The sequence below is a fragment of the Oryctolagus cuniculus genome, chromosome 6 (genome assembly GCF_964237555.1).
Source record: "Oryctolagus cuniculus chromosome 6, mOryCun1.1, whole genome shotgun sequence".
NCBI lineage: Eukaryota > Metazoa > Chordata > Mammalia > Lagomorpha > Leporidae > Oryctolagus > Oryctolagus cuniculus.
Window position 1 is genome coordinate 81,681,857 of NC_091437.1, and position 15,970 is coordinate 81,697,826.

The 15,970-nt window shown below is 44.3% G+C and overlaps 1 protein-coding gene and 1 long non-coding RNA gene across 9 annotated transcripts in view; one reads left to right on the top strand and one right to left on the bottom strand.

Annotated features, from left to right (window-relative positions):
• The window catches only part of LOC103348026 (uncharacterized), a 112,116-nt gene extending 110,552 nt beyond the window's left edge, over positions 1-1,564 (top strand). For all 8 annotated transcript variants that reach the window (XR_011390001.1, XR_011390002.1, XR_011390003.1 and 5 more), the window contains one exon: positions 62-1,564. This is a non-coding gene — a long non-coding RNA (uncharacterized lncRNA). The remainder of the gene's footprint in view (positions 1-61) is intronic.
• Positions 1,070-6,846, bottom strand: PENK (proenkephalin). The gene is made up of 4 exons (XM_002710503.5): positions 6,674-6,846; positions 6,528-6,585; positions 5,978-6,118; positions 1,070-2,055 (listed from the first exon to the last, which is right to left on the bottom strand). The coding sequence occupies exons 3-4, from the start codon at positions 6,113-6,115 to the stop codon at positions 1,390-1,392; spliced, it is 804 nt and encodes a 267-aa protein (XP_002710549.2). The 5' UTR covers positions 6,116-6,118; positions 6,528-6,585; positions 6,674-6,846; the 3' UTR covers positions 1,070-1,389.
• Positions 6,847-15,970: the final 9,124 nt, after the last annotated feature.

Below are 15,970 nucleotides of genomic sequence, written 5' to 3' on the forward strand. Positions count from 1 at the left end.
ATGTTACATGTCCTATATCTGTGTGTTTCCCAAATGTTTTTTTTTTTTTTTTTTTTGACAGGCAGAGTTAGACAGTGAGAGACAGAGAGAAAGGTCTTCCTTTTCCGTTGGTTCACCCCCCAAATGGCCACTACAGCTGGCGCCCTGCACGGATCCGAAGCCAGGAGCCAGGTGCTTCCTCCTGGTCTCCCACGCAGGGCCCGCTCAAGCACTTGGGGCATCCTCCACTGCACTCCCGGGCCACAGCAGAGAACTGGACTGGAAGAGGAGCAACCGGTACAGAATCCGGCACCCCACCTGGGACAAGAACCCAGGGTGCCGGCGCCACAGGCAGAGGATTAGCCAAGTGAACCACAGCGAGTAGTCATGAGTGCCTTGTGTTTGGGAATTTGTTTTATAAAACATTCACAATATCTTTTGTGATTCTATGGTGACCAAATTCATTCATTCATTCACTCAATTCATTCATTCATATATCCATGTGTCAGATGTTGGCAAATCCATCATAGACATGTTGGAAGGGTGTACAATGTGTTTAGCACCAAGTTCTTTCAGCTGTTGCTGGGGACCTGGCTGGAAGATAGGAGACTGGAGTAGAAACAATGTTGACTGGGAATGAGAAGTTTGGGGTTTAAGATCCTATATCCATCCTTCAATTGCTGGGCGACCTTGGGGCAACTACACCTTCTTCATGTGTAAAATAAGACAAAATGATCTTAATTTTAAAAAAGTCTAATTCTGAAATACTTTGCTAAAGAAAAGAGGTATCTGCCTCTGATGTAAACACAGGTTTCCTTACTATATGGGCACCGTTAGTGCCCTTAATAGGTTTTGGTTTTTCTTCATGTATCTGATTTCCAGAAACTGCTGCAATGTGTTTACTTATCTAAGATTTTACATCTGAGGAATGAAATAAAAACGTTTTTGCAGCCTCAGCTGGCACAGAGGGCAGCCAGTGTGGTTACTGGGTTCTGTCAAAAGCAGCATGTTCCACAAGACCCCGAGCCTAGGATTTGCTGTGGAATGGCGGGTAAGGGCCTCACAGAAGAAGAGACTGACTCGAACATCATGCAGGTGGGGGCATGGGTTTATTATGTCTATATACAAGTAAGCATTTGCCGAGGTTCTGTCGAAAACAAGGGCCACAGGAACAAAGTACTTTAGCATGAAAACGAGAGAACTGCCATAGAACAAACAATGAGCTTGGAGACGCTGAAAAGAACACGGAACCTGAATCGACGGCTTTCAGGCTGCAGAGGTAGCCAGACCACCAAGGCGACCACGGGGTGCAAGCCACACGTGACAACACAACACCATCCACGAGGCGGTTTCCCACTGCGGGACAGAGGGAGGAGGCTGGGGGTCGGGGGTCACTGATGGGGGAGGGTATTAAAATCGCATAAATCCTCCGTATCGTTTTTCCATCTCAGGGACCTCTTTGGAGTAACCGTCGCCTTCTTCGTCGGAGGGCAGGGCCTCGGCAAAGCGCTTGAGAAAGCCACCGTAGCGCTTCTGGTAGTCCATCCACCACTCCGGGCGGCCCACCCTGCGCATGAAGCCCCCATAGCGCTTCTGCAGCTCTCTCGCTTCGTCTTCCAGCTGGGGGCTTCTCTTGACGCCTCGCATGAAGCCCCCATATCTCTTGCTCACCTCTTCCTCCCGGTCGCTGCCCTCCTGCTGGTGGCCACCTTCGCGGTTGTCCCCTGTGGCCAGCAGCTCTCTCAGGAGGTCCGAGGAATTGGCCAGGGTCTCCTCCTCATCTGCACTCTTCTTCATGAAGCCCCCGTACCTCTTGCCGAAGGTCTCGCCGGCATTGGCCTCGTCTTCCGGCTCCCCGGGATAAAGCTCATCCGTTTTCTTCATGAAGCCTCCGTACCTTTTCATGAAGCCGCCGTACTTTTTGGCCAGCCAGTGGCCCTCTTCTGGCCGGCTGCCTTCACGAAGCGAGCTGGCGGTGTCCTGAGGAAGCTCGGGCTTGGTGGCCTGCAGGAGATCCTTGCAGGTTTCCCAGATTTTCAGAGAGGGCAGCTGCCCTTCACACTCCAGTGTGCAAGCCTGGGGAGGCAAGGGGGTTGATCACATGAGAAAGAAGGGGTTGCTGTGGGTTCTTTTCAGCAAACGCCTGTGGGTGGACCCAGGTTCCCTTGCTTTGATGAAGGAACTCCTCCCCCCTCCCCCCCAAAAGCTCATCTCCATGGTCTCATGGCAGCTTTCACTCACTGGGCACTGGGAAGGAAAGGGAAGGGGAAGGGGATGGGGAAGGAGACCATGAAAATCAGAAAGAGGATGCTGAGGGGCCAGGGGATTAACTGAATCAAACCGGAAATCTGTCTTTGGGTTTTAAATCAACGGTGTACACCGTGCCATTTTAGATTGGACTAGCTGTTTTCACAATCTGATTTCATCGGGTAATTCCTCACTGCTGATGTCATGGTGCAGGAGAGTTTTCTAAGTGAAAGGGAGAACTCTCTGTTCAGCTGGGAACACTTCCTCAAAATTCCTTCTATCTTCTTGTCTTTTCGGTAGAATTAATATCACTAACATGATTCATTTGAGTTCTTGTGTTAATATTGACCTCGACTACTATCCAATATTCCTGCCAACCCTTTCAGCCATCACAGAAAAATAATACTTTCAAAACAAGTTTAAAAAGAAAGACATTCTGGAGACTCAAATTTTATGAATTATTTGGATTGTGATTCATTGATTTTTCATGAAAGTAAAGTTGTTTTTGTGTTTTCCCCCTATCTCCTTGGGTGGTTCAAATAGATTTTTATCATTTTGAGCCACATATATTTAATCACAAGACATGGAATTATACATACATAAATATACACATTATTCATATTTATTTTCTTATCATTTAGCCACAGGCATACAGAAAAAGTGCTTTCCAATGAAAATCCTGTTATTTGATAGAATAGTGATGATTAGTTACACAATTGTTTCCTTTTGAGTATCCCATAATTATTCTCAAATAATTCTCAAAGAATTAGGCTATATGCTCCAATGATCCTATTAATGTTTTATTCTATTCAATGAAATCATGGGTATAATAAAGAAGTACTAAGATTATATGAACATTTATGAAGTCTATGTGCTATTTCTTGGCATTTCAGGAGTTTTTGGAATATACTTAAAAAACTCGGCTGAAGACCCTTGAGTTAGGAAGAAAACTCAGGCCCTTTATTGGTATTTAAAAATATATGGGTATATTCTTTGATATTAAATACATGCATAGCTTCACAATGAAAGACAGAATTTTATTCATGCAACAAAATACCTAGAGTACATATTTAGCCAGCTCTTAAGGATTATTTAAGCTTTGTGTCTAAGAAAATTAAAGGCATAAGTTTGCAAAAAAATAATCTAATTAAAATGGTCCTGTTGCATCCCTGATATCTGAATAAGGAATCAAACATCATTAAAAGCTTAAGATGTTCAAGGGACAACAATATTTCCATTCTAAAATGATATTTAAATAATCTTGTTGCTAAAAAAATTAATGGACAATATTTTTCATACTACCACCAAAATGCTTCTAATTGTGTATGATTTAGGATCTCTTCAAAAATAACTAGTGAAAAAAAATCAGAATTATACACTCACACTAAATCAGGGATGTTAATTTATAGCTCCTATAGCCATTTATGTGTCTTCTCTGTGTACTTATTGCACCCTGAGTTCCATGGTCAAAATCATAATAGATGGAAAATTCTATTTGGATACAAGTCATGTTATGCCTACTCATCTTTGCATCCATTACGGTACCAAGCACAGGTGTCTTTCTGGTGGTAGAAGCCCAATAAATACTTGTTACATGGATTTTCACAGTGATCTTTTTCCTAGGCAACCTCATTTCTCATGTCTGTTGCATCCACACTAAAATTCCAGAAGTGCCATAATTCTAGCAACACAGTCTTTAACTAAACATCTTGTCATGGAGAAAATAACAACACTAGTTGTTAGCACCAACGCAAAACACATCAGTTATCTAGCATTCAAAAAGCCTTCCTAGGAGACTGTTTTGTTTTATTGAGGGTGGCTTATTGTTTACATCCTTTCAAGTTGCTTATACTACATCTGCCATCGTCTGTATTGAAATTAATCATAAAAAGCCACGACAATAAAACATAAAAAGCAGTGAGGTAAACTTTGTGAAGAGCCATTCTCTCTGCATTCTCCCATCACTTGCCCCCACCATCCCTTTAAATGATGAAGGGAGGGCGAGAGGAGGGAGAAAAGTCAGAATTTTCAGTCACCCCTAGGGAAGAGTAAGCTGCTACCCAGTGAATTCTGCTCAAATTCCCCAACAATAGAAAAGGAAAATTAGTAGCATTTTGGGAACTTGGTGAAGCAAGCAGATTGAACCCCATTAAAGGCATGGGAATGAGCATTGCTAAATATCAGTCATGTCAGTTCACTGAATCTGATATTACTTTGAGGTCAGATTATGTGATTTGAATACAAATTATACTAGAGCTCACTTAACCTTTATGTAGATGTCAGTGGGCACTAGGGTAGGGGGTTGAGCCACATGCTTGGCTAGGAGAGCAAAGCTCAAGATAGTGTCACTGTGCAGAGGCAATTATGGTGCCAAACATGGGGTCTCCTGTGCACTATGTTAGGAGTTTCTTTCTGTGTCTAAAATTCTTTCCTCCTAGCATCTGTCCTTATGTTTGCAGCACTTGCTCAGTTTTTAGACATGGTTTAAGAGCTCGTGACTACAGAAGAAAGAAAAATATGGCTAGAGGAGATTGCTTGCTTCTAAGATGGAACGTTTCTCTCACGGTTCAAATATACAATCCTATCATGTGCCTTCTCTGTAAAACCAAGCTAACACACATGAAATGAAATACATCTGGTAACTCACAGATTTGGATGAGCAAACGTTTAACCTGCACTAGAGACCGTGGAATCTGGAATCCTCTCCTTCATTGTCTTCTCCACACAGCATAAAATGTCTTCGAAGGCTCAAGTGAAGCTGCAGTCAGCTTGATTAATTTGCACACTCCTCTCTACCGAGCTTTAAAGTCCTCACAGAATTTCAACAGCAGTGCAGAGAAATCGTTAGGGGAGCAAGTTAAAACGAAGCTGCCCAGGTCTCCAATTCTGATTCAGTGGGACGCCAGAGAGGACTCAGGAGTCCTGGACTCTGCTTAGCATCAGAACCCCTTTGTCCTCATGTGGCACCCCTAAGCCCCTGGCAGTATACTTTATCTTTGGACTACTGCCACCCCTTTGGACACTGGCCATCTCTGCCTGTCCTTGTCACATCCCGATTAAACTGCGGTTTTAGTCTTATCATAAAAGTGCAGTCAAGACAGACACAAGTTGCATCCCTGCGTCATTTGCTTTTAGAACAATTACTGACCTCCTTTGTCTCCTATCAGCTGATTTTTTCCTTCCGCTCCCCGGATCCCCTTTCCTGCCTTTTGCCCTCTCTCCTGCACAGGTGAGGCAAGGGCATGAGGGACCTGAGGTTGAGAGCGCCAGACCAAAGCAATCCCCAGAAAGGCGACGAAATGTCGCTAACAAAAAACTTACATTGTTGAGAAGGGATGGGAGGTTGGTTGCGCGTTAGGGGCTCCTGACCTGGAAGTGTTGGGGGTCGCAGTGAAAGCGTTTCTGGGGAGAGAACTCGAGTCTATCCCATCTGCGTAAGAGAGCACATTTCCAGGCTCCCGAATCTCCCAGAATTAAAACTTGCATCGTGTGCAGCCACTGCCGCCTTGAGCGGTTCCTAGATAGTCGCTATCTAGTTCTTCTGGAACTTCGGTTCCAGAAGCTGATAGCCAGGGAGAGACAGCCGGGTCAGCGTTCCGGAACAGCGGGAACACTTGGGCCACCAGGACTTCTCACCAGGGGTTCTTGCACGAAATCGAGTAAGCGCGAGACGCGGCGCGCAAAGGGCCCGGGACTGTCCGCTGACTGTCGCGGCCGCTGGCTCGCTGGCTCCCGACGCGTTAACACTCACCAGGAAGTTGATGTCCCCGGGGCGCACCAAGCGGTAGCTGCACGTCGCGCAATCCTGGCTGCATTCCGCCCGCACGGTCGCCAGGAGCCCGGGGCCGAGCGCCAGCAGCCAAGTGCAAAGCCTCAGGAACCGCGCCATGGACTGCGAGAGAGAGAGGGACACGCGCGCTCCGAGCCTGTCCCGCCGCAGAATGGGTCCCTCGGAAGGAACCCTCGCCGCGACAGTACCAGCTGGGAGACGTCGTCGAGCGAGAACCCGCAGGGACGCTCCTTCCGAGGCCTTCGCTCACCCAGCCGACCTTTTAGGGAGAGCTGGGGATGGCTCACATCACCTCCCAAGTCCCGGGGTGGTGTGGTTGCCCCCGGGCGCCCGGGGCCGGATTCTGGAGAGAACGCACGAGAGGGCTAGGGAGGGCGAAACTGGGCCCGGGTCACACAAAGGAACCGGGAGAAAGTTGGGGAGCTGGTGCCATGAAACGCGGAGGAAAGCAGAGCAGGTGGGCACCCGCAAACCCGCGCCATGACGGAGAGCATCGGGCTAATTCACTTACGCTGACCGCTCTTCGGATGGAGCAGGCGGTTTGGAAAAACCGGGTCCCAGACACGACTCTAGAAGGAAGAGAGAAGAAGGCAAGTGTGAGGAGGGCGGGCGTCGAGGGGAATTGGGCCGGGGCGCGCCATGAGGCGCGGGTCTCACCGTCGCGGTTCTCAGCGTCGCCGCAGGGCCGCGGGCCGGGCTGCGGGGCTCTGAGCGCCTGCCTCGCCGTCCCGGGGCCAGCGGAGGCTGGAGCCACTTTATAATTAGCCCCAAACCGAAGGAGGCGCGCGTGCCCCAATCGCCGGCGGGCTGCAGCTGACGCAGGCGCTACGCCAGCCCCGCGCCGACGCCCGGGCGGGAGGGGTCGGGCCCGCGCCGCCACGCGCCGCTCCCCGCACGGGCTGGCGGTGCGGTGGGGGCTCTTGGAGTGCTCATCTTCCCTCCCGGGCTGAGCGCAGGGCTGGCAGGAAGTCCGAGGAGAGTGGGGGACGGGGTCAGGTTTCCCCGCGTGAAGTGGCTGAAATCGCACTGTGCGGTGCGGGTTCCAGGGAAGACACCCAAGTTGGGGCATGTGGGAGGGAAGACGGACCGGTCGGGGACTCTCCCCGCCTCCTCTCGGGGCTGCAACCACAGCCGTCCGGAGTGTCGGAGTGTGGTCGTTGACCCACCGGTCTGCGTCCCGCACTGGTCTCTGCAGGAGCGGCTAATAGAGTCAGGCGCGCAGTTAATGGCTACTGGAATGCACGACCGAAACTTTCTGGAATCTTAAAATTTTCCCTTTCTAGTTAGCGAGACCCTTGGCCAAGAAGGCAAGTCAGACTCCAGGTTCTGGAGGGGCGTTCCTTCGGGGACTGCGCGCCACTGGAGCACCCGCAGAGCGACCCGCAGTTGGCTAACTCCCTGAGCTGGGACCAGCTGCCCGGAGTGCGCGGTCCCGGGCGCCTGCGGGGGTGTTTGATGAGCCAGAGCGGGTGCAGGGCGGCCGTGATGTTCGCGCGCCGGGGGTGCGGTGGCGAGGGACGCGGTGCCCGCAGCGCCCGCGGCCCCAGGGCTTGGGACGTGCGCAGCCTCTCGAGAGCCGACGGCGGAGGAGATGCGCTCCCCAAGGCTCTGCCAAGGATTGCTAACGGGAAAGCTCCTTACACCGTCTGAGGCCTCGGTGGTCCCGAAGGGAAATTAGGGACAGACCAAATATGCTCACTTAGCTTTGTGCCGGGAGCGGAGCAAGCACTCAAAACGCATTTCTAACCATGCGCCCTCCCGCTGCCTTTCCATCTGTTGGTTCCATCAAGTCCCTATCTTAGATCTATTATCTATCTCCATCAAGTCCCTATCTTAGATCTATTATCTATCTATCATCATCACCATCTGTATTTTCTACGTATATCTATCATCTACGTATATCTATCATTATCTATCATCTTTCATCTGTATCTTTTTATTTTTCGTAGTCCTCCTCCTCTTTCTCCTCATCATCTATAGCTTTCCATGTATCATTCTACATCTATCCACCCTCCCACCCATCCATCCACCTCCCTGGCTCAGCCTAAAGGGAAGCCAGGAACACTTGCAGAGCTCGCACGTTGGGAAAGAATCCCAGGAATTTCCTGGCCAAAGGACCCACTGCAAAGGACCACCATCACCATTTCAACTGTCGCGGGGACCTGCAGCCTCGTGGCTCCCGCGGTAGCTGCAGTTGCGCTGCATCTCTTGGTCGCTAGAGGGCAGCGCGCTCCTGCGTAGGTGGCGCGCGGGATCCTGGGGTCTCCTCGGTTCCCAGCAGGACTCAAGGTGCTGGCGCGGGAGAAAAGTCTGGTACAGTCCCAAGGGGCCAGCTTTGCCTTCTTACCAGAGAAAAGCACAACGTTTCCCTTGGATCTTTTAGGCTCTTCCTGTCAGGTAGGCTGAGGGGCTGCTCCCTAAGGTCCCCAAGAGCAAAGGAGAGCTTTTGCCTGTCTAACAAAATGAGCTTTCGCTCCTGTGACTCGGCTTTGTAAAGGAAGCCCAGGTCACGGCACTGCTGAGCAAACAGGGTGCGCGAAAAAAAGAATACTGCCTCAAATGAGAGAAGACTGGCTGGATCTGATCTACTGCATGCCTCGGGAATGCAGGGCAAGAGGCTGGGGTGGGGGTGGGGGGGTGAGAGAGAGAGAGAGAGAGAGAGAAGACGGGAAACCCCACCCCATAGGATGCTTCCTTAGTGAGCACAGCGCTGAACACAGAAAAGTTCCTTAGGATATTGCAAAGGTAAAAGCTGAAGTTTGTAAGGAACCCTAAGGGTAATTGATTCCTACTCCTCATCCCTGATGGGAGAAACTGAGGCTCATGTGACTCCCCCTGTCCCCAGGCTGAGCTGGGCAGCAGCATCTTCCCCTGCCCCTTCCGGGGGGGGGGGGGGGCTTCGCTGGCACAGGTCTTGTTTGTTTGTTCTGGAATCTTCCGTATTTGCTCTGCGGTGAGAATTTTTCTCTGCAGCTCATTAAATATTGGGGGGGGGGGGGGGTGGAGAATGGAAAGATAGGGCGCCCCCTAGCTGCAGTGCAAGAGTACTCAGTCCTCCAGGATCAGCCCACCGTGCTCAATGAATGTCTGTCGGCTAGCTGATTGAAGGAGTGAATGAAGTGGTAGGAGTTGGGCCTGTTTGCATACTCCCAAATTGGTGATAGTCTTTTTCCACCATCCTACTACACCTACCCAGCAAGATAAAAGTCCTACATGTCTGTATTCACTTCGTGTTAGAATGGTGGCACGGAGTCGGAAGAAATTCAGTTTTTCATAATCTCTTAAAATGTATATTGAGAACGAATAGAGCTTGCAGCTATGTCCTCCTGAAATCACACTCAGCAGAAGGGGGATCTATGTTGGAGGATTTAATCCAGAAATTTCTGATTCTCCCGTACGGTTCAGGATCTCACCTTATTTTGATCCTTGGGTCCCGAGCATTAGCCCAAGGGTGTTCAGCCCGAAGACCAGGTAAAGCCCTGGTGGCGCGTGGTGTTTTGGTCAGCTCTTAGGTGTTCTAGCAGCTATTTCTCTCTGCCTCTCTCTCCAGTAGCAACAGTTGGAAGCCAGGCAGTTCTCACTCCGCCTATTGTGTAACGTTTCAGGCTGAAAGCATGTTCTGGTGTTTCAGCTGTTTGGACTCAACGCCAGAGGCGGTGGAGATGTGCCTGTTCAGTTACGATCTGAAGTACACACTTCGAGAAACGGCATTCTGTGAGTTGGGTGTGATACCGTGAGGTGTCCCTGTTCAGGAACTCTTCCTCAGATTGGCGCCGCACCTTGTAGCAGAGCAGCTGCAAGCGGAGGCGGAACAAGATGCTTTGATGGTGTGACAAAGCCCCATTTTAAGGAATATGTGTGCGGGCACATTCTCATTTCCCAAAAGCCAGGAAACAGAATAAAACCCCTGAAAGAAAAGTTAACCTGGTGCAGTTACCTCAAACTGAGTTTACATAATAGAAAATGTGTCATTGTGTCAGAGAAAGAGCAGAAGACAGCCAGAGAGACAGCGCTAGAGCGAGAGGGAGCATTTGACTAAGGCTATCAGACATACTGTTTGTGTACTGTAAATTTAAAGAGAATTGTAACAAATTTCCTAAATTTGGTCTTCAGGCAGGGAAAAGGTCGATTTTAGTATTAAGTACGAGTAACTAGACAATGAGTAAAGCAAGCCACATTATGGTTTATTAAATTGAAAGAAAATAGAAGTATGAATCCACTCAAATGCAGGATTTCTTGAGTAGTATGACTTTTCATCATGGTTTTGGAATTGTCTTGTGGCATTTTACAGCCACATCAGAGAAACAATCATATTAAACGTTGTGTTGCCTCACTGGCCACAAATCTTATGCAACAACTTGAGTTTGATTTATTTTTCGTTGTTTCCAGAATGAAATTCCAGATCCTATCTACAAGACTTGCATATAAGGGACTCAAAAAATATTAATTGAATGAGTGGATGGAAAAAGCACCAAAAAAAAAAAAAAAAACCAAGAAAGAAAAAACAAACAAACAAAAAAACCACCGAAGAAACAATTTCCACATGAAAAGCAATGCTAGAGGGAAGTTCTAAACAGATTTATAGTAATAGTAAACCACTAGAGTGGAGCAATGGCTCCAATCAACAGGTTCTTAAAGATTTTTTTTTTAGGTTCTTAAGGGATTTTTTTTTTTTGCATATAATCCACAGCATGGAAGTTTGCATATAGTAGATAGTGAAATTATTTTTAAAATATTATTCTTGCTTATAAATACATCTTCTGTAGCTCCCAGTTGCCTGGAAAAGACTCAAGAAATCAAAATGTTTTCATAAAATTTTATAGAGAAAGAGCTCAACTGTCTGCAAAGCTTTAAATAAAAAGCTGAACAAATGAAAAAGAATAATAATTCTCCTTAAATCCACCAGATAGGTGGGCTCACTGCTCATTCCCCAAATTGGAGAGAACCTGTTTTAAGGCCTGCAGAGAAACATAGCTTTGTGGCTCAAAACTACAAAACCTAAGAAGGCACCAGTGTCAGTACTTTCCCTCAGAAACCCTGGAGTCTCAGTTTGACAAATTGGAAATAAAAACTTCAGGGGCACCCAGTCTGATTGTGAGTTTTACCTCCAGGAGCTCAAACAGGTCCTCACAGTGAATACGGGAGAAGATTTCCCTCATGCTTCTAGCAGGGGTTGGGAGGAATGGGGAAGAAACATTTTGGAAAACTCCAGAACATTCCATTTTTCTTAATAAGATTTGCCCATAGAAAAAGCTAGTTAACCAGATCCTAACCTGCTAGGATTTTATTGGAGTCTGACTGACCAACTGGAAGGGAAATACCTATCTCCAGCCACCTTAGCTATCTGTCCCACTGAAGAGGGTGGAGAGGAAGCATTCAAGAAAAATTACAAAGCATACTAGAAGGCAAAAACACAGTATAAAGAGATAGAACAAGAATCAGAACCAGGCTCAGTATGTCAGGGATGTTAGATGACAGATGAAGAATGTAAAACAACAATAATTAAAATGCTAAGGGAGCTAAAGGATAAAGTAGACAGCATGCAAAAACAGGCAATGTAAGCAGAAAGAGAAATTCTAAGAAAAAAACTGAAGAAATACTAGAGATTAGAAACATTGTAACAGAAATGAAGAATGCCTTTGATGGTCTTATTGTTAGACTGGAAACCACTGAGGAGAGTCTCAAGCTTGCAAATACACCAATGGAAACTGTCAAAACCGAAAAACACAGAGAAAAAGACTGAAAGGAAAATCCCAGACCTAGGAGATAACCATAAAAGTTGTACACACAGTTGATGAGAATTCCAAAAGAAGAGAGAAAGGAACAGAAGAAATATTTGAAATAATAATAACTGAAATTTTCCCCAAATTGATGTCAGACAAATACTAAACCACAGATATAAGCAGGTCAGGCAGCATTGAGCAGGATAATAACAAAAAAATCTACAAGTAAGCACACCACTTTCAAACTATAGAAAATCAAACATAAAGAAAAATTCCTGAAAGAAATCAGAAGGATAAACCTCTTTACTTACCGAGATGCAAAGGTAAGAACTATGTCGTGTAAGCCAGACAAAACTGCAGTACACTATTTAAATATTGAAAGAACTCAATCTATAACAAACTAGAATTCTATATTCTGTGAAATTATCCTTCAGAAATGAAGGAGAAATGAAGTCTTTGTCAGGCCAACAGAAATTAAGGTACTATGCTGTGTAAAAGCTCACCTTTAAGAGAAATTTTAAAAGAAATTCTTTAGAAAGAAGGAAAATCATAAAGACCAGAAATCTGAATTCACATAAGGAAAGGAAGGGGGTCAGAGAAGGAATAAATGAGGGAAAAATAAAAGCATTTTTTTTAAATTCTTGATTGATTTAACATGTATAGCTTGTTCAAAATAACAATAGCAGCAAGTATTTGGATATTTGTATATATATACTTTTATTATCTATAAATGAAATGATACCCATAATACAAGCAACAGGAAACAGGAATTAGGGTTATATTGTTATGATAAAGTACACTACCTTTGAAGTGGTCTAGTGTCATTTTAAAATGGGTTTGGATTAGTTGTAAATATATATTGCAGAACCTAGGACAACCACTAAAAAAAACATAGTGGATATATTAATAAAGGAGAGAAAATGGACTCCCATGAAATGCTCAGCTGAAATTACACAAAGCAGATAAATAAGAACAAGGACCAGGGCAACAAATAAAAAAAACTAAAACTTATGGTAGATATTAATCCAAGCATTTCAATAACTATTTTGAACACCAGTGGTCTAAATGTACTAATTAAAGAGCAGTTTGTCAAAATGGATCAAGAAATAAGACCCAACTATATTGTCTATAAGAAATCTACTTTTAGATAAAGACATACATAGATTAGGAGTAAATGGGAGAATTTTGGAAGACCCCTCATAAGTACAGTTTCCAATTTTTTTTGTACCAAAATAAACTTATCTTTTAATTCCACTTTCAGGAACTTTTTGAAGTAGTCATATATATATATATAATATAAATATATATATGTGTGTATATATATATTCTGATCAAATTGTACCATTTAAGTATGTGCAGTTTATTATATGTAATTATACCTCAAAAAACTGTTAAAAACATAAATCCACTGCAGAGAAAAAAATAGATGGAGAATAAAATAATATGGTAACACTAATGAAAAGAAAGCAAGAGTAATTATGTTAATTTCTTTTTTTTTTCTTTTTTCTTTTTTTTTTTTTTTTTGACAGGCAGAGTGGACAGTGAGAGAGAGACAGAGAGAAAGGTCTTCCTTTTGCCATTGGTTCACCCTCCAATGGCCGCCGCGGCCGGCGTGCTGCGGCCAGCGCACTGCACTGATCCGAAGGCAGGAGCCAGGTGCTTTTCCTGGTCTCCCATGGGGTGCAGGGCCCAAGCACTTGGGCCATCCTCCACTGCACTCCCGGGCCACAGCAGAGAGCTGGCCTGGAAGAGGGGCAACCGGGACAGAATCCGTCACTCCGACTGGGACTAGAACCCGGTGTACCGGTGCCGCAAGGCAGAGGATTAGCCTATTGAGCCACAGCGCCAGCCACTATGTTAATTTCAATCAGAGAAGACTTCAGACCAAAGAGAATTATCACAGATAAAGAGGGACATTAAATATTTATAGAGTGATGAATTTGCCAAGAAGACACAAAAATCCTTAATGTTTATGCACCCAGCAACAGGACATGAAAATACACAAGACATAAACTGATAGAGAAATAGAAGACCCCACTATTATAGTTGGAGTCTTCAACATTCCTCTATTAAAAATAGGTCCAGTAGGCAAAAGTCAGTGAGGTCTTGGTTGAACTCAACAACACCATTGAACAACTGGATACAATGAGCATCTATAGACCACTTCATCCAACAGCAGCAGAATACACATTCTTCTGAAGCTTGCATGGAATGTTCACCAAGATAAACCACATTCTGGGTCATAAAACACATTGTAAAAACTTAAAAGAATAGAAATTATACAATGCGTTTTTTAAAACCACAGTAGAATTAAACTAGCAGAAACAGAATGATGGGAAACTTCAAAATACTTAGAGATGAAACAACATACTTTTAAATAACACACGGACCATGCAAGAAATGCGAAGAAAAAAATTTAAATTCTTTGAAGTAAATTAAACAGAACTTAGCAAACTTTGTGGAATGATGCACAGCAGTACTTAGAGGGAAATTTATCCTACTGAATGCATATTTTAGAAAAGAAGAACCTTCTAAAACCAATCACCTAAACTCTATTTTAGGAAACTGGAAACAAAAGAGCAAATTAAATCCAAAGCAAGTAGAGGATAAGAAATAATAAAACTTGGAGTAGATTAGATTTGTTGAGTTTCTCTATCTTATCATCCTGTCTTTATGCTTTCATTTCACTTATTCCTGTTTGAATGTCTGTGAACCACGCAAGTGGCCCTTGTCTATCTTGACAGTTCCTACAGCTTCTCCTGATATGTAACAGACCCTTTAATTAAATAACTACTAAAAACACTTAGTAAGAAAAAGAGCAGAAGTGAATGAAATTGAAGACAGGAAATCAATAGAGAAAACTAGTAAAAGCAAGAGCTGATTTCTTGAAAAGATCAATAAAGTTGATAAGCCACTGGCAAGGCTAAGTAAAAGGGAGTGGGGGACACAAATGACTAGTATCAGAAATTAAAGAGGGGACACAACTACAGGTCCTTTGGAAATTAAAAGGATAATAAAGGGATATCATTAACAACTCTACACTCACAAATTTGATAACTTAGATGTAACGGACCAATCCTTGGAAAGACACAATTTGTGAAAACTCACATAAAAAGATATTAGAGAATCTGAACATGTCTGTATCTTTTAAAGACATTGAAGCCACCATTACTGAGTTTCCACACAGAAAGCACAAGAAAAGATGAGAATTCTACCACATATCTAAAAAAGACATTATACACTTCTCAGTCAGCTCTTTCAGTGTATAGAGGCAGAAGAACTGCTTTCTAACTTATTGTGAGACCCGTATCCCTCAAATTCCAAAATCAGGCAAATATATTACAAGAAAAGAAAACTGAAGACCAACATCTCTCATGAGCATGGATGCAAAAATTCTCAGCATAATATTAGCAAATTGAATCCGACGGTGTATAAAAAGAATTATGCACCATGACAAGGTAGGATTGATTGCCCAAATGCCATGCCTGCTTTTAGCACTTGAAAATCTATATATGTAACCCACTATATTAACAGGCCAAAGAAGAAAACTCACATGATCACATCAATAAACATGGAAGAAGAATTTGACAAAAATCCTCCGCCCATTTATGATAAAACTCTCAATAACCAGGAATAGAGAGGAACTTACTCAATTTACTAAAGACTACCTTACCTATAAAAAACAGTGGCCAACATCATGGTTACTAATGAGAAACTCAAAACTTTCTATTAAGATGAGAAACAAAGCAAAGATGCTCCCTTTCCTCACTGTTTTCAACATTGTGTTAGAAGTCTTAGCTAATGGAATAATAAAAGAAAAGAAAAGAAATAAAATAAAGGCATGCTAGTTGTTTGGAACAGCCAGGAATCAAAATCAGCACCTGTATGGGGTGCTGGCAGTGGAGGTAGTGGCTTAACCCATTATGCCACAGAGCTGGACCTGTAAGTAAATTTTTAAAAGTCTTGATTTCAGTTATTCTGGTAAAATCACAGAAATGGAAGTATTGGATTATAGGATAGTTTTGTTTTTGAGAGGATCCATACTATTCCGTATAATCTGCCTGTCTATTTTACTATCTCACAAGAGTCACAAGCATTCTAATTTCTCCACATCCTCACTAAAGCATATAACACTTTTTGTTTTATAAAGGCCATCCTAACAGGCATGATATAATATTTCATTGTGTTTTTGATTGGCATTTGATGACTTGAGTATATTTTCCTACATTGA